Source organism: Alligator mississippiensis, chromosome 1, assembly GCF_030867095.1.
Source record: "Alligator mississippiensis isolate rAllMis1 chromosome 1, rAllMis1, whole genome shotgun sequence".
Lineage (NCBI taxonomy): Eukaryota > Metazoa > Chordata > Crocodylia > Alligatoridae > Alligator > Alligator mississippiensis.
The window spans coordinates 153,663,337-153,686,877 of NC_081824.1; the positions used below are offsets into that span (position 1 = coordinate 153,663,337).

At 44.8% G+C, this 23,541-nt stretch overlaps 1 protein-coding gene across 1 annotated transcript in view; it reads left to right on the top strand.

Moving 5' to 3' along the window:
• Nucleotides 1–2,252: 2,252 nt before the first annotated feature.
• Nucleotides 2,253–23,541, top strand: part of GPR137B (G protein-coupled receptor 137B) — a 36,369-nt gene continuing 15,080 nt past the window's right edge. The window contains exons 1-3 of the mRNA XM_059715631.1: nucleotides 2,253–2,772; nucleotides 12,201–12,250; nucleotides 21,826–22,048. Of these exons, the coding sequence (XP_059571614.1) occupies nucleotides 2,404–2,772; nucleotides 12,201–12,250; nucleotides 21,826–22,048 (642 nt within the window). The 5' untranslated portion in view covers nucleotides 2,253–2,403. The remainder of the gene's footprint in view (nucleotides 2,773–12,200; nucleotides 12,251–21,825; nucleotides 22,049–23,541) is intronic.

Genomic DNA, 23,541 nt, shown 5'->3' on the forward strand with positions numbered 1-23,541 from the left:
TATGTATATGTTTTGAAATAGTGGCGACTTCTAGGGTGTGTATCATGTCATCTCTACTTGCTATATGCTCCTTTGTGGAGCAAGGGTAGTATCAAGGAGGAGGCTGTTGTCAGTGCCCAGCATCTATGTATGGAAAATGTTCTTAGACTAGGAGAAAAAGTCCACTGCAATAGATACTGAAATTTTTTTTCATTATATTTTTACAACTTCTGTATACATCATAATCCTCTACCCCAGGCTCTTCACCCTTTCCCCACTAGTCTACTAAGAGTGAAACCTTGTGAAACGCTACTAGGAATTTTGAAGCAACAATATTCCTTATTTCCACGAGATTTTGGATGGGGAGGGGGGTGGAATCAGGTGCTAGTTTAAAGTTAAATCCAGGGATTATTTACTCTGGGGCCATCATTTTGATTTTTCTACAGCGTTTTAAGCATGATGAGCATTGCAACAGACATCTCAAAGTTTACAAGATTCCTTTTATTTTTATTCTTCCCCATTTTCCCTATCCTCTTCTATGCTTGGCTAGTAAAGGGGCTTATCCAGGTTGGGAACTGAGCCTCCTAAGAGGTGAGACTTTAAACTACTCAGTATATCTTCAGAAGGGCTCACTTCATAAGCATACACAGGCTCTTTACTCAGACTGTTCACATCTGGATGCCTAAAGTGAGGCTACACAGGTCAGCAATCAAACACATTAACCAGAAAGACTGATTAATCAGCCTGCCGGTTAATCAGAAATACTGAGCACCCACAAATGTCTTGCAAAGCAAGGAGAGCTAGAATTGTTCAGCACATTGAATAATGAGAGCACTTCTATTTAGGTACCTAACAATGGATTTAGGGGCACAGGTTTTTCTGACACCCACATTTGACATTTCCAGGGCAGGGCTAAGATCCCTTTCAAAATCTCTTTGAAATGCCATCCAAAGCTATATGTGAGATAGATATGTTTATTGTTAATGGTCCTGATAATTGTTCTTCCAGCCAGGCAGTCATGAGCATGTCATTTTTCCAGATATTTGTTCTGTAGGCTTCATTCATAACATATATCCTGATCTTGTCCAGTACTGGAAGCTTGGAAGCCTTCCTAACTATTCTACAGCACGATTCTTTTACTGAAGGCATCCGCTTTGCACTGCTTACAGGAAATATGGGAATTTAAACTGGGAATCACTCCAGTTTAGCAGGGACGTTCTTTTAAATCAAATTACCATTTATTATAAAAACAAGCCCAGACCACAGAAAATATTAACTATGCTCCAGCCACATCCAGAATGGCTTTTAACATGTAAGTTACTTGGCTGTATATGATGTTACACAAGGCCTTGAGATGTCCATTAGGAACATTAATATCACAGTTCAAAAGTCTAAATCACTCAGTTTCACTTCCCAGTTCTCACTCGCTTCAGACATATGCTCACAACAGCAAAGCTACCGACAATAGAAGTTATAAATTTGTAACACTAATCCCAGTGGCATTTCTGTATGCTTACCAGTATGTGTGTCAACTGACACCACATTGATGACCAAGGTAGAAAGCAACTGAGAAAGAAAACCCACAGAGGCTTGTATACTTGGTTGCATTTTGGTTTACAGGGTTACTGTTCCTTGTAACAGGCAGAAGCTTTGTGCCAGATGGTTTTTGTCCCCCTTCACTGCCCAACTACCACAAAAGGGGGTGTGTGTGTGTGTGTGCGTGCATGCGTGCGTGCGCGCGTGCGTGTAGGAAGGGGAGGGGAGAGAAGGGGACAGGTTCTGGAAGAGATGACCGAAGCTTTGCTGTATTCTGTATTCTTTGCTGTAATCCTGTATTTCCTCATAAATCCTGCAGCATTCTGCATTATAGACCCAGATCTATACAGCTTACTGCAGCATTTTGAATCATTACTGCACTGTTTTCAAAAGAGTTGTTATTCTCAGGTAAATACAGTCAAATAAGTTACTCGTTTAAACAAAACTAAACAAAGGGAGGATCTGGCTTGCAGTGGGGAAAAAAAATCCTTTAGATAGCAGCTTCCTATATAATACAGCGGCATTACTGAACTCATTATAGATCAAGATCAGTTTATCACCAAATCCTTTTCCAAACAAAATACTCAAGCAAGAGGTGGGTTTCTTTGTTTCCAAAGGATGGGGTTGTCCACCCACAACAGCAACCAGCAGTCTGCACAGCCATTCCCTGCCAAATGCTGACAAAGGCAGTCCTAATGAATCATTCTGAATTGTGATCATGTGCTACCAGCCGTCAGTGAGCTGCCAAAGAGGAAGTGCAGCTTGTTTTCTTTCATTTTCTTGATTCCTATGCTGCAGGAAGATGAGAGGAGGAGAAGGAGGAGGAGGAGGTGGAAGCAACAGCAGCAGCCAAACTTAATAAGTAATCCTGACAATTGCTGATCTCAAATGGAGGCCCCTGAGTGGGACCCACTGAAAAATGATACCCTTCTACCAACCCTGACACCAGCTGTCCCTCCATACGTGAAGCTGGGCCTGACTATTGTATATACTGTTTTTTATTCACTGCTCTTTGTGTTTGTCTACGTCCAGCTCTGGCTGGTCCTCCACTACAGGCACAAGAGATTCAGTTACCAAACCGTCTTCCTATTTCTGTGCCTCTTTTGGGCCTCTCTCAGGACTGTGCTCTTTTCATTTTACTTCAAAGACTTTGTCACAGCAAATTCTTTCAGTCCCTTCATCTTCTGGCTTCTCTATTGCTTCCCAGTCTGCCTCCAGTTTTTTACACTGACACTGATGAATCTTTACTTCACTCAGGTAAGGAATGGACCTTTCTGTGCCTTGGTCAATTTTAAATCCTGCAGAATTGTAAAGCGTTGTTGTTGTTGTTGTTGTTATTATTATTATTATTATTATTTTCAAAATTAATGGGAGAGATGTCATTTCCTAATGTATACAGGGAGGCAAAAGCAGCACATTGAAAATACTTAATTTGTAGCTTTAATTTTTGGAGGGTGAACAAGTGACAATAATTACAACAAAACCTATAGCCTGGACTGGCCCTACAAGGTCCCAGCAAAATAAAAAAAATAAATGTGTTAGTTAGTAAAAGGTGTCATTTAACTGATAGTTGAATAAAATTGCACTGGAGACACTGGGCATACTTTAACATAGCTATTTAAAATGCAGGTCTGTTCCTCAAAGAGACAATGCAAAGTTTCCTGGGTCTCAGACCTGCTCCCTGTGGAGATTTGGAATTGTGTCTTATGGATATGTTGGAAAGAGAGGAAGAGAGATTTTAGTTGTTATTCACATTGGTTCCCATGTGCTAATGTAAATCTAACCAAACTGGATTTTATTTCTCTTCAGGTATAATCTCTCAAATTGTTAATGCAATCCCTATTGCAGGCCTAGATTTTTCTTATTTGTATTACAATAGAACCTGTAGACTCCAAATGGGTCTAGGCCTCTGTAGTACTAGGCTCTGTGCATGGGAAGAAATCACTGTTTCAAAGGGTTTATAATCTAAACAGATAGCTGTGGAATGGGGAAAAGGGAAGTATTAAACCCCATTTAAAGATGGAGAACTGAGGATGTATGTGCACTGCACTCTGCAGTGCAATGCAGAGATACCCAGGCTAGCTGTAAACAAGTGAGCTCAGGTACTGGAAGCAGTCAAACAATAGCAACTGGTTAAATTAGCCTGTGCGGTACTCTATGAGCTTTATGCTACGTTATGCCACAGTTTGCAAATAGACTTATCCTGAGACAGAGGAAGACTGTGACTTGCCCAAGGTCATACAGGAAGTTTATGACACAGTTGTGATTAAGACTCTAGATCTGGGGTGGGCAAAATATGGCCTGCGGGCTGGATCCGGCCTGTCAAGGCATTCTGCCTGGCCCATGGTGGGTGCCTTGGCTCTGCCTGGCCCAGAAGCAGTGGGTATCCTGGGCTGTGGTGCATGTGGTTGGTCCCAGTGCCCCCAGGTGCACAGTGGGGGTCGGGGAGTGGGGGCAGACTCAGCTTTCTGGCAGCCCCGCCAGTGATGGCTCACTCTGCCCGGCTGCCACTCCACACCCACCACTGGAGATGCCAGATGGAGCAGGCGGGCGGGCAGGGTCTCAATGGAGACCAGCCCAGGATACCTGCAGTGAGCATGTGCTCATCTGGGTGGATGGGACGGGGCCATGCGCTGGTGGGGAGCAGCATCCAGGAGTGGGATGGGCAGGGAGCTAGAGGTGGGGTCAGGGGTTGGGATCATGGGTCTGTTACAGTGTGGGTCCAGGGCCTGAGGCAGAGCCCCACCCGGTCCCTGTACATCCCTGCCCACAGAACTGGTGACCATTTCAGGGACATATGGGGAGTAGATTGCAGCTCTGGCCCGGGGCCCTGACCCCACGCTGTCACTGTCTTATGATCCTGGCCTCGCCAGCCTGTCCCACTCCCAGACGCCACTCCCTGCCCACCTTCAGCCCCATCCCATGCACCCAGCTGAACGCATCCTACCAACGGGGATCCCAGGCCAGTCTCCATGGAGACCCCACCTGCCCTCCCACTCCATCCAGCACCCCAATGCTGGGCGCGGGCCAGACAGGGCTGGGGCTGGATAGGTTCAATTACCTCCTCCTCCCCATTGTGCTGTGCCAGGTCAGGTGCCCCTCCCCTCCTCTCCCCCCAGCCCACAACAGCTCACCAAAACTAGTGGCCCTCCAGCCCAAATAATTACCCACCCCTGCTCTAGGTCTTCTAAGGCTCGGTCGTAGGCAGAGGAAGGCCGGGGATAATGGGGCTGAGCCCCCTCCAAACGTGGCTCCACTGATCCAGTGCCACCACAGCACTGCGTGCAGTGTCCCTGCCATGCACCAGCCCCAAAACGGCCCTGCGGGACAAAGGGGTGGCCCCACACCACCATATACCACCTCCTATATCTCCAGCCCTGCAATAATGTTTTCTCCCACCACCATGTCCTAAGCCCAATCTCCCTCTGAATTTTTCCCTCAAAACTTTATCAGGAATGGTTTTGTTTTTTTTCAGTGTGGATGGTTCTTATGGATAAGAACACAGTTTAGGTTCTACAGGCAATATGTGAAACTCCTGTTAAAAACCCTGAAATACACACAAAACATATAGGGAACCTTTCCTCTTTAAGTCTCTCTATACAACTTAGGCTCACAGGCCAGGTACAGACATTACACTTTTACTGGTATAAGTGATCAGAAACCAGTCTATACTCATAACAGAACAGAAGTTTGGCACACATAGCCTGGTTTAAAAATGGCAGAACCTAGATTTGCCACTCATCCCCGCCCCCCACCAGAGGTCAAATGTGTGCTCTGTTTGCTACTGATCTAAACTATGCCACTTACAGAAAACCACGCAACCTCTATCGATTCTACTTTGGGCTTTTTGAATGTCTGTACCTAGCCACAGCAATCCAAGCCTGTTCCATGGCCACTGTGTAATGAGTTTGGTGATGATCCAACATCACACAAATGCTTTTGTCATCACAATAGTTGGCACTAAATGGTAGCTTTGGGCCAAATTCTTCTTTCATACATAAATGCACAACTCCCATTGAAGGCCTCTGAAGGCAGAGTTTTATATCTTGGCACTCTGCCAAGAAGTTAAGGATTAAATGAGCATAGAGAATGTATTACAGTATGTACTCTGTATGCAGAGTGCCAGCACTCAGGGGCTTAGCATCATGGATAAAATTGACTTCTTTCATCTAAAGGAAGACCTGAAAGGCAGAGAACTTAAACTGAATGTACTCAAATGTTCATTTCACTTGTATTTTGGTGTTACTCTCTGCTAGTACAGCTAGGTAGGGAGCGTGATCTGGTAGGTAGAGAAGATCTACATTATGATTTGTAGATTCTATTCTTGATACCGGTTCTGCAGCTTCACCTCTGTGTATCACAACCTCTCTAGAGCATCAGCTTTGCAGCTCTGTAGAAGTGGGACAAAACACTTAGAGCATATAAACAAAGGACTTTGGACTCGTGACTGACTGTCGCTATAGATGAGCAAATTATTATTAGTGCTGTTTGCTCCAGTGCTGATTGCTCCCTGAAAAGTTCCATTTAAAATAGCTTTAAATATTCAATCCAGCTGAAACAGAGTTAGGAAACGCAAGTGCAGCCCTCGTGAGAATATAACATAATACATGAAACAAACATATGTACACTATTAGGTATTCTTTGCTTCCAACCAGTCAGAAGGTGACTTGCCTTGTAATTCAGCCTGCTATTGAGACTATCTTTTTATGCACACCTACCTAGCCACAGCAGGCAAGCAAGAGCTTGTGTGAAAGGGGTGGGGAGAGAGAATGTGTTTTCAGTCATAACTTATAACCTCACAGACCTGTTCTGAGGTAACTTTTACCTCTTTCCTCTCAAAAGGGCAAAAATAAGCAGTTTGCAGTCTGTCTCTCACTATAAAAAAGTCAGACTAGTTAACTGATACTTAGTGAGAAAAAAGACATTATCTACCACTGGCAAAGGGACATCCTGGGTCTCAAGTCCATCTGTACTTCCCATACAGAACAGTAGTGCAAGAGCTGGGAAGCTGATAAATGCACAAGCTGATAAATATATACATATTTATTTCTTAAATAAATGTATGACTTATTAAACTGCTAAATAGACACATATTCATTTTAAGCAATAGAACAAAAACAAGGCATTAGCCCCTAAGCCTGTGCAAATGCTCTCAGCTGAATGATAAAACCGATTTAACTGGCAAATGCTTAGGGCAGTTTGTGCCTTTGAACTTGACAGGAAGTTAGCAACAACTATTGACCACATACCCCTGAGCAGCAAGGACCCAAGTGTGGACCATATGTTTTGTGCAGCAAGATCAAAAAGACATACTAAACCCAAGGCAGGAGTGGTTTTCCCCAACCCTGAGAGTTATCTTTAGGAGAAAGAATAAAAAGAACCCTTATGCCCTGGGGAGGATGTTAAATCCTCAGCATAGTGAGCAAAGGGTTGGCACTTGGTGCTTGAAAGCATGTCTAACAGGTCTCCCAACTACACAGTTTGCCCAGTAAAAGATGCCACACAAAATCCATGCCTCCCAAATGTTACCTGCACCATTGTGGCTACAACACACCAAGTCTAATGGAACAGTGAGAGAAGCAGTTGCAAGGAGACGGGTTTCAGACTGAGATTGTTTCTTGAGGTCCTCTGGCTTGAGCTATGCCTGCAGGTTGCGAATGTACAGACCAAATGATCTGTGCTATGCTTTTTGATTACCAAGAGATGGTACATTATAAAAGATGCTAGAGAAAACTTATGCATTCACAATTAACTCCTCTCATCAGAAAGCTTAATTGCAGGAGAGGTACATTTTTTCAATCAGGAAGGAGACAGATCATTTTGTTACTCAGTGTCCATGTCTATATGTTTAACTCATAAAGATAGAAAATAATCTAACTCATTCCTTCAGGCTAAAGTTTCCTTTGCATGTAAAGTCATGAAAATAGGCCTCAAGTTAGTGTAAAAACAGACAGTAGGATTGTTATTGTAAAACAATAGCTGAACACCTGCAAATAATTATGCACTATAAGCAAAAGCCACCCCCTTCACTCATCAGATGTGATGTGCTTGTCTGCCTACAAATGATAGCTTCAAAAGCCTGGAATTCTCTCAGTCTTACACTTGCAACTTCCCCCACTTCTCCATAAGTTTCTCTGGGCTATCAAAAATGGCAAATCAGCAAATTACATACTTCTGCTTTACTTGAACGCAGATAGTGGTTGGTTTGGAATTCAAATGCTGTTACACATTTCCTGCCTGGACTTTTCTGTTCTCCCACTGACTGGTGTTCAGTGGAACTATCAAGGTTGAACTGAGAAAAGTCCTGAGGTTTTTAGAGGCAGGTGTGAAGGCCTAAAAACCTCCAAAGTCTGGATTTAGAAAGGAAGGCCAGGTGCTTAAGAGGGAGTAGAGGAGCGAAGGGGAAGCCAAGAGGAGCTGGCGTGTTTCATCTTGCTTTCTTATTTTTCAGACTTTAAAGTGACTTGGGGTATGTATGGAGATTGTGTGAGGGACAGCTTAGGGCAGAGGAGGTTGGGTTAGAGGACTAGAAGGTCTTTAAGTTCTGGGAGAAGTTTGAAGGGGCAAGGCTCCCAGCCAGGGGAGGGCTGCCCAATGGACCCAGTCCCAGGTCCTAACTATGACACCCTGACAAGGAAGCTAGCTGTTCCTCACATTGCTTCTAAGGAGTTATAGCAGCCAACAAGAAGCAGGAGCAGACAACCAAAGGGCAGAGAGAAACCTAATGCAATGTTTTCTGTGCTATAACTTGGATGGAAAATGGATGGAAATATTTATTACTGTAAATGGAATTTTCTGATATAATAGTTATTGAGGCCCAGAAAGCAGGTTTGACTTAAGTATCAATATGCAGTGCTAAAGCAGTTTTATCCTGTGCTTATTATTAAATTGAAGGGTGCTTTAAATGTACTCAGTGCTCCACAGAAGTAAAAATAGAGGTGGAGAAGCATAAGGCAATCTCTGCCCATTACACCTGATGTGATGTCTACACTAGAAAAAGTAGTACTGCCCATGCACTAAATTGCTGGTATAGGCAGGGTTTGGGTGCTTTTCCTGACCCCATTTCTATGATTTGATAGTAAAATTGCCCTAGCCTCGCTTGCACTACACTCAACGAATTGATAAGGTCCATAGTCTAAGCTCTTTACTAACACTGACAAATTGCTCAATCTGTGATTAGCTGCGTCAATGAGTGTGGTGGAGCTGCTTATGGGATGAGGTACTTCCAGTGTGAGTAAGAGTGGCAGGATCTGGCTGTCTGATTTTTGCCTGGTGATATAACACTAAGAAAGTCTACACAACACGTCTCTTTATTCATTTGCAAGTAAAGACATTTTTTTGCAAAAATCTTGTTGATCTAATAAAAGATATCATCTCTACTATGTATCCTGATTGCCCTTTATTCATAGCATTCTTGGAGATGCACCAGTGCAGTAAAGCAGTTACATGTCTGCTTATTGTAAATAGAGCCACAGTTTTGAAATTTGGGAAACAAAGCTTACTTCCCCATTCAATGGGTGCATCTGCACAAGAGGTTTACTGCACTGTTGAGTAATTAGCTGCACAGTAAACATCTTGGCATCTACACATGCACCCCTATTAGGCTTGAATAAACTAATTTACTCTACAAATACAAGTACTATCCTGCTGCAGGGTAAAAAACTCCACAGCAGCGCACACATAAATGCTGGAGGGGCTGGCTGGGGCATGAAGGTGCTTCAGTGCAGGGGCTGCCTGCCAGTTAGCTCCATGCTGGATCACCCTAGTGCCCCAGCCAACCAGCCCCTCTGCAGCATGTTGAGCCAGGGGGAGCAGCTGCGGGCTGGCAGGGGCATCCTGCCATCTGGGATTGCTCCCATCTGGCTCCATGTGCTATGCATGAATAAACTCTGGTTCTTATTGCTCCCGGGTTTATTGCTTCTGGGCACACATTTAAACGGTATGCCCAGGGGCAATAAACTCTAGCGCAATAAGCTCTGGAGTTTATTCACGTACAGTAATAGCATATGTAGATGCTCCCATTGGTTTCATTTGCTCTAAAAATTCAGAAGCATAATTTTCACTGGCGCAGCTCCACCCTTTTAGCACTCTCTCATCTAAACCTGAGGCCCTGTACTTTCTCTTATAAATTCCACATCTATTTTTCCCTAAGGTAAAAAAGGCTGATCAGGGCAGTCCTGCATCCGTCTTTTTATACCAGTGCCTCATCACTCTCTCTTTCTTTCAAGAAAGGTGGCTCTCAAGCAGAGGTACAACTGGGAAGTTTTGTGCCCTGGGTGGTGGCAGTGCATGGAGCACTGCCACTGTTGGGTTGCTGGCAGTGGTGTGGCAGCTGGCAGAGCAGGGGTGACAGCTGCTATTTTTGTGTTGCCGCAAGTTGGCCCTTGGAGCTAGAGCCCTGCTTGCCTCCTGCTCCCCCCCCCAGTTACCTTACTGTACTCCAGCTTTTGCTGCAACGCTCCTGGATTTTGTAGCAATTTAACTTGTGTTGAACTTTAAATGGTATGGTGCTTTTATGCTTTTATGCTAAGCAGTATTTTGCTCCTGGAAACAGTCATATTGAAACTAACAGCACTATTTGTGTAAGTGAACGCTACTCTGTAAGGCTTGCAAAATCTTCAGCCCACCATCAAGAATCACTTCTTTGGTATTGGCAAGGTTGTGATCCTATCTGTTCTCTAGTTGTAAACAGCATCTTCCACAATAAACAGTACAGACAGAACCTGAATTTTTAGTGCAGAAAGTATGCCCTGATATTTACTGCCCCCACGCCTGCAGTGTCCAAACTGTCAGGCTTTCTTCATACATCCCAGAGAAGCAAAACCAGCCATAATTATTTAATGTATTTCCTTTGAGCAGCAAGAAAAATGAAATCATATCAGAAATCCTGTGAAAGATGTGACAGCAGGCTGTTTAAGATGTCTTGCTACAGCTCCAGACTTGTGCCAAAGGTTGTCCCCAGTTGACCCAGCTGAAAATGGGTACCTGGCTATAGGCATTTCAATGCGATGCTGGCTATATTACTCCCTTGTGTGGCATTGACTATAGAAGCTGCTCTGCCTTAGCCACACCAGACCAAAGGACTCAGACAGACAATTTTGATTTCACTTGAAGTCCTTTGAGGACTTGTTATAGTAGGTGCCTAGAGAACAGAATATAGAGTGTTTTACTCTTATATTAGGGGTCCTGCCAGACTTTATAGTGCCCCACTTTGATCTACCTTAAATACATTCAAAGCTGCTGCAGAGATTTTTCTAGCTTTCTCAGGTTTTAAACTGCTTTTGTTTCTGAAGCAAAGCTGCTTTTTCTGGTTCTACCTAACAAGCACCCTTCTCTACAGCTGAGGAGCTTAGTGCATGAGTCAAGATATTTTCCATGATAAGGCAGCTGTAGCTCATGAATAGCTGAAAATAGCAAATATTATTTCAGCTACATTTAAAAAGCATGAAAGAACAAACCTAGTGAAAAGGAACAGAAAAGATCAGTAGACAGGAAAATGGTTCTAAAAGGCACCAACCACAACGGAACATGAAGTATCATTAAAGGTTATTTTAAAAGTACAAAAATAATGTCAATTTGATTCCTATTTTTTTGAAATCTTATTGATTTTGTGTTTGAAGTCTATTTCTTTTAAGCACTTTTAAGTCCTTGGCAAAAAAGTTGAGTTGAAACGGATGCTTACAAACTGCACATATTTAGAAATTATTTTAACCCCTGAATTATTAATGGTGCTTCCCTAAAATTTTGGATCATCATGATTTCTTTTCATTTTTATTTTTTACAGTCAGAAAACTGCTGTGTTAGCTATTCCACTCTAAAATGCCAGCGGTGACAAAATCAAGGTAGTTTTAACTCCGATACAGTTAGACAAGGTCAACATTATAACCTCATATCTAGTTACATTGTGGTTAATAACTACAGTGCCTTGTGTCCACTCAGATTGTACAACAAGATAGCTACCCTGCCTTAGCCAGAGAAGACAGGATGCACTTCAGTGTAACATCATCAACCTCTTTCTCACTGAGGCTGCTCTGGCAAAGTAAAGGGGCCCTAACATGGAATGTAAACATTTATACCCCAAAATTACAGATTCCCATCCCATTACCAGGATTAGCTTTTAACACTCCTATGTCCCTCAGTGGGTTAACTGCTTTGTTTTTTCCCTCCTACCTACCTTGCCTCTCCCAGCAGTGCCCCTCTTTTTTTCTACTGTTTATAGTCTAATCATTGCTTTATTTAGAAGCTCTGCTTTCTACAGGTCCTTCATAATGACTGATGAAATAAGCGGCTACTTATGAAAGCTTATGCATCTCTGATTCAGTTAGTGCATAAAGTGTAAATCAACCAAGCCTTCTACATACATTTGAGCTATTTTACCCTAAGCCAGAGTAGTGTAAAAGGGCCTTTGGATGAATGAGAATCAGGCTCAGTGTGTCAACTAAAGCTAGGCTACGCTAGGAAGTTGTGCCAGGATAACTATTTTAATTTGGAGTGTAAATATTTACTGGGCAAATATATCAATACCACTGTGTTTTGGTAGTAAAAGTGGCAACACTACTGGGCGTGACCAAATGTGCAAAAAATATTTTATGAAACCCAGTCTGTGTGAGGTATCATATTACAGGTATAGTTCTTTATTTGCATTTGCTGTACAAATAATGCCATTTTTTCTTCCATTTTTGCAGGTTATTTTTAAAGCTAAATCAAAATACTCTCCAGAACTACTTAAATACCGGTAAGAATCATGCAAACCTTTTTTTGTAGCAAATAAAATGCCCATGTATTATACGAATCATTGTATGATTAGTAAACATGTCCTTATAGTCTCCTGTCTACAAATGCTTTATTATTATTAAGGATGGTTTGGATGCCCATTGTGAAATTTAAAAATGGATATCACTTCCCCAAATTTAACAGCTGCATTTTTACATTTCTGAATATGTTAAAGTGGGGTTACAAAACATGCAGCCTAGTGGCCAGTTCTGGTCCACAGGGCCACTGTATGTGGCCTGCTGGATTACTGGTGTACCCCGGAGGAGTGGCCTGCCACAGAATGCAGGGCCTGAGGGCCCCAGTAGATATAGCAATTGGCAGCAGAAGGCTGAGCAAGGGCTAACAGGTCCACTCGCCTTCCAGCTACTTTCCCTGTCTGCGCTGCTGGGGCCCTACCTCTCCAGCTGCCGGCCCTTAGCACCATGCCTGGATGCAAAGCCAGAGCTTCTGCCACTATGTAGTGTGGGTTGGAGCTGGAGCCACCACCACCACATGCTCCAGGGTCAGAGCCAGAACTGGAGCTGCTACCACTGTTGCTTCCTCATGCCCTGGTCTTGATCTGGCCCACAAGGAGCCCCATATCTGGCCTGGGACACAAGATGAATTTGACACGCGTGTTAAAGTATCAAGTGCAAGATGAGTTGAACAGTTTCTTGCATGTGTGTCTATTTGATGGGTTCAAGTCTTTGCTTGGAGGTTGTTGGGGACCTGTTGTGTCCAGTTGGAAAGGAGAAAGATTGTCTGTGTCTTAGAGCAGATCTGGAAACTGGCTGGAGAGCTGAGTTGATTTCTAGAGGTGGAGCTGTGCTGGTTTTGTGGTCAACCCAAGAAGTTTGGTTACTGTCTTATCTGAGAAGGAAGGATTGCAAAGAATCATCTGAGGTTTATTAAAAGGCAATGTTAGCTGTCCAAGAAGCTAGGAGAAGAATTAATTAGTTAATTAGTCTTGAAAGAGCACCCACAGGCCTCCTCAGGGAGAAGAGGCCAGTAGTCTGAGACCTGTGGTAACAGAATGCGTGAGCCACAAACATAACCTCAATGTTATGACTCAAACCAGGAAAGTGGCATAATTTGGAATATGGTTACTTAGTCTGTCCACATCCTTACCATTCAGTAGAGCATGATATTGTACCAACAACTCAAGTGTTCCTGTTGTGGAGAGCTTGTGTCAATTTAGCTCAACAATTAGTATTCAAGAACAGGAATTTAGGAGCTGTGGGTGCCTATACACAAGCAGCAAGGCTGCTCCGAGGCACTGTAATTACAGTGTGTCAGAGCAGACTCAGTTAATCGAGTCTGCTGGGACACGATAATTACCATGCTCCAGTGGACTCCAGCGTCTCATGTATCAGCATCCCTGTGCTTAAAAATGGCAGCAGGGGCACTTTAACTAAAGCTCGTTTGATGAGCTTTAGTTAAAGCACCCCCACCACCATTTTTAAATGCAGGGCATGCTAATACACAAGATGCTCCGTGTGCTTTAATTAGAGCAGCTCTTGTAACCACTGTCATTAAAGCACCCCCCATGCCCAGAGCAGGTGTACAAATGCCCTGTCAGGTTTCCTAGAACTGCAGTAAAATGATTGGCTGGAAGGCAAACAGAGAGACCCATACTGGGATTCTTGTCTAAATAGCGTGTGAAACAGGTGAATGTGAGAAGATGGTTGAATGATAAAAAGAGAGCATCTATGGGAGACAGCAGCTGGTGTAAAAATGTAAACAGAGGTTTAAGAAACGTGTGACAGGCAGAGAGATTTGCATAAAGCCTGGGGAACAGGAGAAAGCAAGTGAGAAGATGGAGCTAGGGAAGCGAAGAAACAGCTGTAGAGAGCTTAGCAATGAAAAACAGCAGCTTTGAATTTGGATCATTCACCACTACTGATAGAAACTGCAATGTTTTCTATTACAAAGTGCTTGAAGAGAAATTAATTTAAACAAAGAGCACTTGTGGTATATGAACAGTGTAAATGGAACCAGTGCATCTGCACCCAGCATGTGGTTCTTTGAGAGCCTCCATTCTGCATGGCATGGTAGCTGTCTGAAAGTTTCTCATGCACATACTGTCACTTCATGTATGTGGTACATCTTTTCTTCTTATATTCAAAGCACATAGAACTCATCAGTCTGCTGTACCCAGAGATCTTGTACTTGCAAAACAGTGTTGGTTATAGATGTGACTTTTTTTCCTGATAAACTGGCACAACTCTTAGTGTGGATGCAGATATATTGGTATAAATCCTTGTACCCATGTAACTTATTCCCCTTCCCATAAACTGATCATTCTACTGGTATAACTACATTATAGTAGTATAACTATGTCTACACGGGAGGGGCTATAGTAGTTAGCTGAATTATATTTTTCCTTATTTTTGAATATGTAGGCGCATCCACACATGCAGGCATGTGTGATTGCAGCAACTCAAATAGCAGTGGCACAAATTTGTGCCAGAGATTTGTGCCCCAGGACACATGCCTGAACATGCAGTTTGGTGAGGGGCAAATTGTACCACTTGGGGCAAATTGACCACGCACACCTTGCTGGGCTTATTTGACTCCAGCAATCTTTCCTGCCCAGAGCAGGGGGGCTGGACCCTATGAGCTTCCAGTCCTAAACTTCTGTGAATCTGTGGGTGAATGTGTGACACTGCCCATTTCCTCCCAGACCTTCAGCCAGGGGGAGCCAGGACCTGTGCTGGCCCCAGTAGTATAACAAGCTGCCTTGAAGAGCAGCTCAGGGCTACTTGCCCTCAGGAGCTTCTGATGCCTGGCCAGTTGGTATCTGGGGCACTACCCCTTGTGCCAGCTGGACTGCTGAAGCAGCCCTAACCTAAAGTGGCCCCTGCAGCCTCTACCCACTGCAGCAGTCTGGCAGTGGGGGCTGCTGCCTGGCTGTGACCTGTTGCCACCTGTGACAGCATCTGCCCCCTTGGACTTGTGGCCCCATGGCTGCATGCTTGCCAGACCCAGAAGGGAACCACACGACCACCTGAGCTCTGGTACAGGCACTGCAGCAGAGCCACCTGCCCCTCTGGGTGAGCTGCCAATGAGCTGTGGCTGCACAGTTGGCCTTCAAGTGCCCCACTCTGCCATCTGGGCAGCTGTCACCCAGAAGTTGTGCTCCTTGCGGTAGCCCACTTCAAACTGTGAAAGCATGTCCTTCTGGCCCCAAATGCCTAGGAGGTCAGTCATCTCATCTGCCCTCCAGCTGGGTCCCTGGTGCTAGGTCCCTGGGCAGGCTTCTCTGCCTGGGTCCTGTCACTTGCCTCACAATCAGGGATCCTGGTGTTCCCTGTTTTAAAATGGCAAATTCTATGATAAAAATACAAATTCTCTCATTAAAATACCCCAAATCTGCTTTCTTCTGCAATTAAAATGTAACACCACTATATATAGAGAGATCAGTTCAGCAATATTTTATTGACATCGTGCGGGCCGGGAGCGATCCGGGCCCTTTTGTGCACGCGGGCCATGGCCAGCAGCCCGGGCATGCTGGGTTGGAGAAAACAGGCGGCACACTAGAATTAGTCACGGACGCGTAATGGTTGATTTAAAGATTGTTTACTTACACCGAAGATGGTCGCGGTGTAGGCTGGAAAACTTGCTTGAGTTGTGGTTACAGATAGAAAAGAAGAGAGGTGGACTAGAGTTCCTTCCCGTGAACATTCTTCTAGCCCATCCGGTTGGAGGCTCTAAACCACGAGCCCATTGCGCCAACCGAAGAAAGTACTCGAGACTAAGAGCTCTGAATAGACTCACACGAAGTTTGCTAGGCTCTGTGGATCTTTTTGCGCGCAGGGAAAGGGATACGTTGAGGATTGCGCTCGCCAATGGGGAGAGGCGAGAGGCTGATCAGACCGCTGTTGCCTGCTTGAAATGCTCTGGGTCCGATAGGCTCCGCAGCACTTAGAGATCTTCACACAGTGTGAAGTCTCCTCCTCCTGGTGTTCATGGAGTCCTCCAACTTGGGCGGAAACCACTCAAGCTCTTTATACGGCTAGCAAGCCAATCACTAGCTGCCACGTAGGAATAATTTAGAACTAGCCAATGGTGGGGCACAAATTTGAATACGAATGGCGGGAACTCCTTGCAACGTGCATTTCTGTGCTGCAACAAAGAAATGCACCCTGCAAAGAAAGCTACTGGTGGCGGGAATTCTTTTGCACCGGGGTTCTCCTCTGCAGCAGAAAACTCCACCGTGCAAAGAAGCTGCAATTTAGTGGGAGCAATTTAGCAGTGCCGAAGCACTCACAAAACAAAAATCACACCCTTGGGTTGTGACAGACATATTTACAAGTTTAAAGCAATTCAGTGCCATTATCATCACAATAAAATAAATTCTAAATATCTATAGACTTTGGCATTTGCTTTTGGTTTTTCTATCACAGAAAAATCAGAGCTGCCTCTGCCCCCCTGGCTCACCATGATGTGGGATGCTGAGCAGCTCTGGGATGCCAGTGCCCTGCCCCTGCCCTTGCCTCTCACTCCCAACCCATAGCCCCACCAGTGCCCCTCACTCCTGACCCACAGCTCCTGCCTGCCTCCACTAGCTCCCTCCTGGCCGCAGCTCCGTCCCAACACCAGGATGAGTCCAGCTGGAGCTGTGCCACTTGCTGCCTTGTGGCCCTGGGCATGTGCCAGCCCTTGCTGTTTTGCTCCCCATGCCTGTGCCCAAGTCCCAGCAATCCCCATGCCATTCCTGGGAAACCCATGACTGAGTTCAGAGACCAGGCTGGGCAAGCCCCTTCCCTTCCAGGCTGGCCTCTTTCTGCACAGGCTGCTCTAGGGGGGCAGGGGGCTCTAAGCCCGGCTCTGGCGGCCTCTCCTATCTGGAGCTCTCCCCTACCCTGACCTCCATTTCTCTCCTTCTCTCACACACACCACTGCTGCTACCTCCACCCCTCCCCCTGCCCATCACACCCCCAAGTGCTTCCTGGGACCAGAAGCCCCCACAGGTCAGGACCCCATGTACCAGCACCAGTGTGGGCATGGTGTGGCAGTTGCCCCTGCAGCCACAGCTCCTGCCAGCAGGTCCTGTCCTGTCTGGCAGCTGGGCACACAGGATGTGAGACGTGTGGGGGAGTGTCGAGTTTGGGGGGGAAGCGGTATAGACGTGGGTGTCGGGTTTGTGGGGGTGGTGGGATTGTGCAGGGGTTTGGGGTGGTGTGGGGTTAGTGGGTGGATCATGGGGGAGTTTGTGGGTGTGTGGGGATAGGGGAGACTACTCAAGAGGGAATGGGTCTTTTGCCTGCCCTTGCACAGCCCACAGCCCCCACTGCAGCAGCAACAGCAGCAGCAGCAGCCGCTGGAGTGCTCATGCCTGTTCCTGGCAGAGACCCCCAGTGGTGTGGGCACACCTCAGACTGGTGGCTGTACATGGGGTCACCTTGGCCCAGGCTACACAACCTCGGACAGAACCGGGCCGGCTCCTGCTGTCACCTGCAGCTTGTGGCACTGCAGGCAGAAGCCGCATCCCCTCGGGCCCAGCCGGGTCCTACCTCCATGTGCCACACATGCTGTCGGGCCAGGCTGGCACCATATGCAGCTGCTGGTCTGAGGCGGCCCCATGCCTCTGGGGGTCTTTGCCAGGAGTGGGCATGAGTGCCCCGATGGCTGCTGCTGCTGGAGCAGCAGGGGAAGGGGGCAGGCAAAGAGATGCTTTGGCCAGGTGCTAGAGCATCTCTTTGGAGGACCCATCCTCCAGTTGCTTCCTAGAGTGTGCCCTTTGCCACTTTTTCCCAGCATGGGCATTTGTTTTTTTTTGATACCAGGATTTCCTGGTATCAAAATTAGTGCCCACACTGCAAATATGTAGTGCAGGGAAATTTTTTTCATTCCCAGTGTGCCTCTTGTGGCATCTCAAGCTGCTTTGAGATGCCACAACAGGCGCATGCTCGCTTGTCTGGACGTGGCCATAATATTTTATAAAGCTACAAGTAACCCAGATGTGATATACAATAGATAACAACTATGTAAATGGGCAATGGTAAGAGTGAGGAGTGACCCTGGGTTTACACAGATCAAGAACTTACAGTTTCAAGATATTGAAAAAATCAATTATTCCTTCCCTTCAGAGATCATAAATCTAAAGAAAGCATTCCTTGATGCACTAATAGAATTACTCACCATGGCAAATGGATTCACTGGTAGGTCTGTGCCAGCATAGGCTGATAATGGAACAGCCAAACCAAGCTTAGGATTTTATTTTAATCATGGTACTTGGGCCAACCTCAATTCACTATGAGCTAAGACTGAGTTGCAAAGAAGCCTCAGCTAATTTATGGTTTCTGGTGGAAGCCTCACATGAAATTTGATAGGTTGCCATGATTTCCCCTTTAAAGCAGGGAAACCATGGTGGTTTTGCCAAATTTTGCTCCAAAGCTCCAACCAAAAGTTAACGGATGTATCCCTTAATGGAAACAGAAGCAGCAGAAAACATCTGCACATACCTCTTGAAGCATAGCCACAGCAAATCTTGCATAGGTCTTTCCACACGCTATCCAAGCACAGCCTTCAGGAAGAGGGATACACACAAGGAGTGGATTCTAGGTCACAGGGTACTTCAATTCAATTGCTGAATAATTCAGAAACGGTCCTGCAGTTGTGCATGTGAATGGAAGACAGTCATAGTTGCTTATGGAATTTCTGCTTTATCTTGCAATCTGAATGTAGGATTAGCCATGGGAATCAGGGGTTGGACTGGACTTGTGTGCAGCAGTAGGATGTGGTAACACCTCCATGCTGTCTTCTTACTGTCCAGAGAACAAGTTTTCATTTTTAAAATGGCAAATCTGTAGCTGTTATGGTTGCTGGGACTGCTCCACAAACATGAACTAAAGGTAAGGACTACCTGTCTCCAGTGGCAGAACCTGAAACAATAGCTGTGAGCTGTGAGGCCCACCCCATACATTTATATGTGTAATTCAGATGGCCAGTGACAAACTGCTAAAACAATTAACTATTTCTTTGCTTAAATTAAGAAAGGAGAGGGAAGATCATATTATAAATTGCTGCACAATCTACTTAATATGACTACTCATCTTGGTACCAGGAGCATATTAACTGGGGAATATAGGTGATGTGTAAGTGCTGACATTGAGGCAGGGCACAGCTCTGTGTCGCCACTGCAGTTGGGGGACATGAGTCCATGCTGCCAAGCCCACTGATGCGGGCATTGGGTCTGGCTGTTGGGGCAGAAATCATGCCGCCACCACGACCCCCACTGCTGCTGGGTCCTGGCTCTGGCCAGGCTGCAGCCCTGTGCCCTGTGCCCCACTATTGGTGCAGAAATCTGAGGGGCCATGTGCCTTTCCATATCCACCCACCTCCATTCCCAGTGTTTGGGAATACGCCAACACTTTCTTTCTGCCCCTAATTGAGAAGGAAATTTAACAGAGCCCTGTACAACATCTGAGCCACTTCGGGGAGCTAAGATCAAGGTATCAAGCAGGATCTACAAGTCTCACTACAGCATGAGACCTGTGCTGAATGAGTTGGTCTTAGAGACCTGGGACTGCATGATCATGATACCATAAATGGATTCTCAAGTGGGCAGAGCTTAAAAGACAATCCATACCTCTCTCTTACAACCTGAGCCCTGATGAGAGTGCTTTTCTAAGCTGAGATAGGAGAGCAGAATACTGCACGTTATGGGTCATAAAGTGAGCAGTGGGAGGGGAGGAAAAGAGAGAGAAATATCCATTAAAGCCTCTTGGGAAATTAGCAAACTATAAGACACAATATTACACTAGGACAAAGAGCCTAATTCTTCGCAGCTATCAGTCAGTCTATGGGAAAGGTAGAAGCTGCCAGACCATGATGCCCTTTGACATGATAGCAGGGGTGTGAAGCAGCTGCTTCAGAACATCGTACCCTTCTGCCACAGCTGAAACTGTCCTCTCCTTACAGAGTTACAGTGAGCACTATCTTCCTTCTGAGAGAGAATTTCCATCATCTCTGAGTAAGAGATAGTCACTCTTTGATGTAACCAGAAAGACTAGGGTTGAATCATACACATAAAGCATATGCACAAAGGATTTTTTTTCTTCAGTTCCCACTGTCCCATATTAAAAGGGTTACACCAGAGATTAGGGGGCAAGCACCCTTTCTTTTCCAGTTACCAGCAAAGGGAGGCCTCATTGCTCTTGAAAATGAGCTAACAGCACTCTCAATTTACAGTATGAGTCATAAAATATAGACTTGGGGTAAAGGCTGGTAATATTTTTCACTGCTGTGTAGACTGGTAAACATTTTTTTTTAAGGTGAACTTTGATTTCCCAAAAGATAACCTGGATGTTTATTACAACCCAAATCCAAATTCAGACTTCCAACAGACCGGGAGGGTCATGGCTCCATGCCCTTTCCCCATTTACTTTGTTTTGTAAACTTTATCAGATGGGGCTTCAATCAGCTGTGATGATGAAACAACCAAGCAATAAGGCTGGGTCTTATTGCTTATTTATGGAGCCAGATCTTGGCCTTGGCTCTACTGTTGCACATGGGAACAAAGTAGCGTAAGGAGCCATTTAACTCCTGGGCATACGGTATCTATACAACAGGTAACGCTACAGGAGGCAGGACAAAGACAGGGTGGAGCTCAGCTACTAGTAAGCTACAATCCCTTCTCCCACACAGATGGGGCAGAGAGGGCAGTTGAGTCACATTTCTCTCTCTCCTCTGCTGTTGAGGCAGCACAGGTACGTACTGCCATCTACCTAGTGCACGCCTGCAAGGTGCCAAGCCAGGAACAAGTTTTTATATCTCAAATTCTGAACATTCCCTCCAAGAACTTGTAAGTGACTAAGTTCTTTGGGGAAGAGAAAAAGGAGATGGAAACGAAGTGTCAAGTGATTTTCAGAATATAATGAGTGCTGCCTAATTGGATATAAAATATGTGTGACAAACTAGTAGCCAGGGGTAATCCTCATGGCAGTGACTAGGTACAAGGCCTAGAACTGTTTGCATTATTCAGAGCTGGCTGTTGATCAGAGGGGTTGGGGGCCAGTTTGCTGTGCAGAGCACAGGCAACTACATGTTTGTTTTAAATGGGTTTAGAAGGCACACATGCACTACATTTGTCACATGCTTTTCTCATGAGTGTGTTAAGACTCTCAGTCTTCCATGTCACTCCTTACAAATAATGCACAGGGGGTTCTTTCCTGTCATAGGGTTAAGAAAGCTGTGAACTGAGCCATAATCATCCTCCAGGTAGGGTGGCCATCATGGAGGACAGTCCGGTTGTCCTCTATCCTCTATTGATACGAAACCAGAGGCCTTTATGTCCTCTTTTGAAGAGACAAATAGAGGACATAAAGGTGTTGGGTTTCGTATCAATAGAGGACAGAGTAGCAGAAAACTGGAATGTCCTCTATGATGGCCACCCTACCTCCAGGCCATATAGAGCATTTATGCAGCTGGTCTCTGTCACCTGTGACAGACTTGACAGAGAGACTGCGTCTTCCTTTGTTCTGCACGCGGCTTCAGATGCATTGCTGACACTTGCTAAATGATATTTCTCAAACCCTGTTCTCCTCTCCACAGGTTACCTCTCTATCTGGTTTCTCTCTTCATCAGTCTCCTCTTCCTCTTGGTGAATCTAACGTGCGCTGTGCTGGTGAGAACAGAGAATTCGGAGAGGAAAGTCATCGTCTCAGTCCGTGTGGCAATTAACGACACATTGTTTGTGTTGTGTGCCATCTCACTCTCTGTCTGTTTGTATAAGATTTCCAAGATGTCTTTAGCCAACATTTATTTGGAATCCAAGGTAAAGTAGACTTCCAAGTTCATTTCAAGACTACTTTTAGCTAAAATAAACAATTTAGTGGAAGACGCTTCAGGTTTAGAAGTCTTTGGATTCCCCAGAAGCCAGCAACTTCTGCTTCAGTCTTTTATTCCATGCAGTTACCAATGTGCCTTCTGCTCTGTATTAATACTAAAAGACTCCCTAGCACTTTGCCATAAGAGCAGGAGTTTGAAGGAGCTGACATTGGTGGACTTTCTCCCAGATGTTTGTCAGCTGATTCCTGCCTCCACTTCAGAAAAAGATACGTTTCAGTACTGCTTTATGTAGCTAGTTTGGCTTTTAGGGCCTTCATCCAAACAAATTATTATTTTAAGTCTTTAAGGTAATGGCATATGTGTAAAAATAAATAGTAATGTATGAATGTCATTTCATAAATGAGCATGCCTCTCTGTTGGTAACTCAGAATGGGTCTTAAATACATAAGCTTTATGAACAGAACCTAGAAGAAACAGAGATTCTCTTTCAATATTCTGCGGTATATACATGTATATATTTTAAATACTTCAGTATGTTAACAATTTGGAAATATGTTAAAGCAGAAAATGTCCTAGCTGATGTAACTTCAAAGTCAGCAGGTATTTTACACAAAAGTCAATGTAGGGTTTTGTGCCTTATTTATAAATAATGAAAGAATATGTTTCCCAAGATTTTTGAGCTTTCTGCTTTGCATTAAATGTAAGTCTTAAAGTGACTGAAGTATAATAAAATGACTAGTAAAATGACATCCTTCTCACCATGAGAAGACTGTAACATTTGAAAACTCAATTACTGACAAAAAAATCCTAGAAGAAAAGTATTCCCTTTATTTCTCTATTTTTCCATTTAATGAAATCCAGCCACACTGCATCAGCTGAAAGCTAGTTACTGATTGGTAGACTTAAAAATGCAGCTTTGATTTTACTCCCTGGCCTCCCCCCACCCTCCTACCCCAACTCCGTCATTTGGTGATCAAAAGGCATTATTTTTATTAGTAATTGAGTTTATGTATTTCACATAAATGGCAAAACTATAAGATTCTGTAATGAAGTATTGTTTACCACGTGGGGGCTCTGGTAGAATCTTCTATTCCATTTCTTCCTCCTGATGCTATGCTGATCTATTTTACTTCAGAACACTATGAGCAGAGAACGGCTCCCCTGAAATTAATAAGACAGAACATGCACACTTGGGGCCTTGTTTCATGGGACACTTACTATGTGTTAAATCCATGCAGTATTCACGTTAGAACATTTTCTGACCAGTTGATGGTAATTTTTACAATGGTGCTGGGACCAACAATCAGCTGATTGTCAGTCCTGCCCCCCAGAGCCTCCGGGGCTGCAGGCACTCAGCTTTCAACTTAATCCTGAAGGAACCTGACAAGTAAAAGATCCGGGATCCTTCCTTCTGACATGTGTGGCTTTCTTTATCCCACCTGGAGACTTGGCATAACAAAGGAGTCCCTGGATGATGTT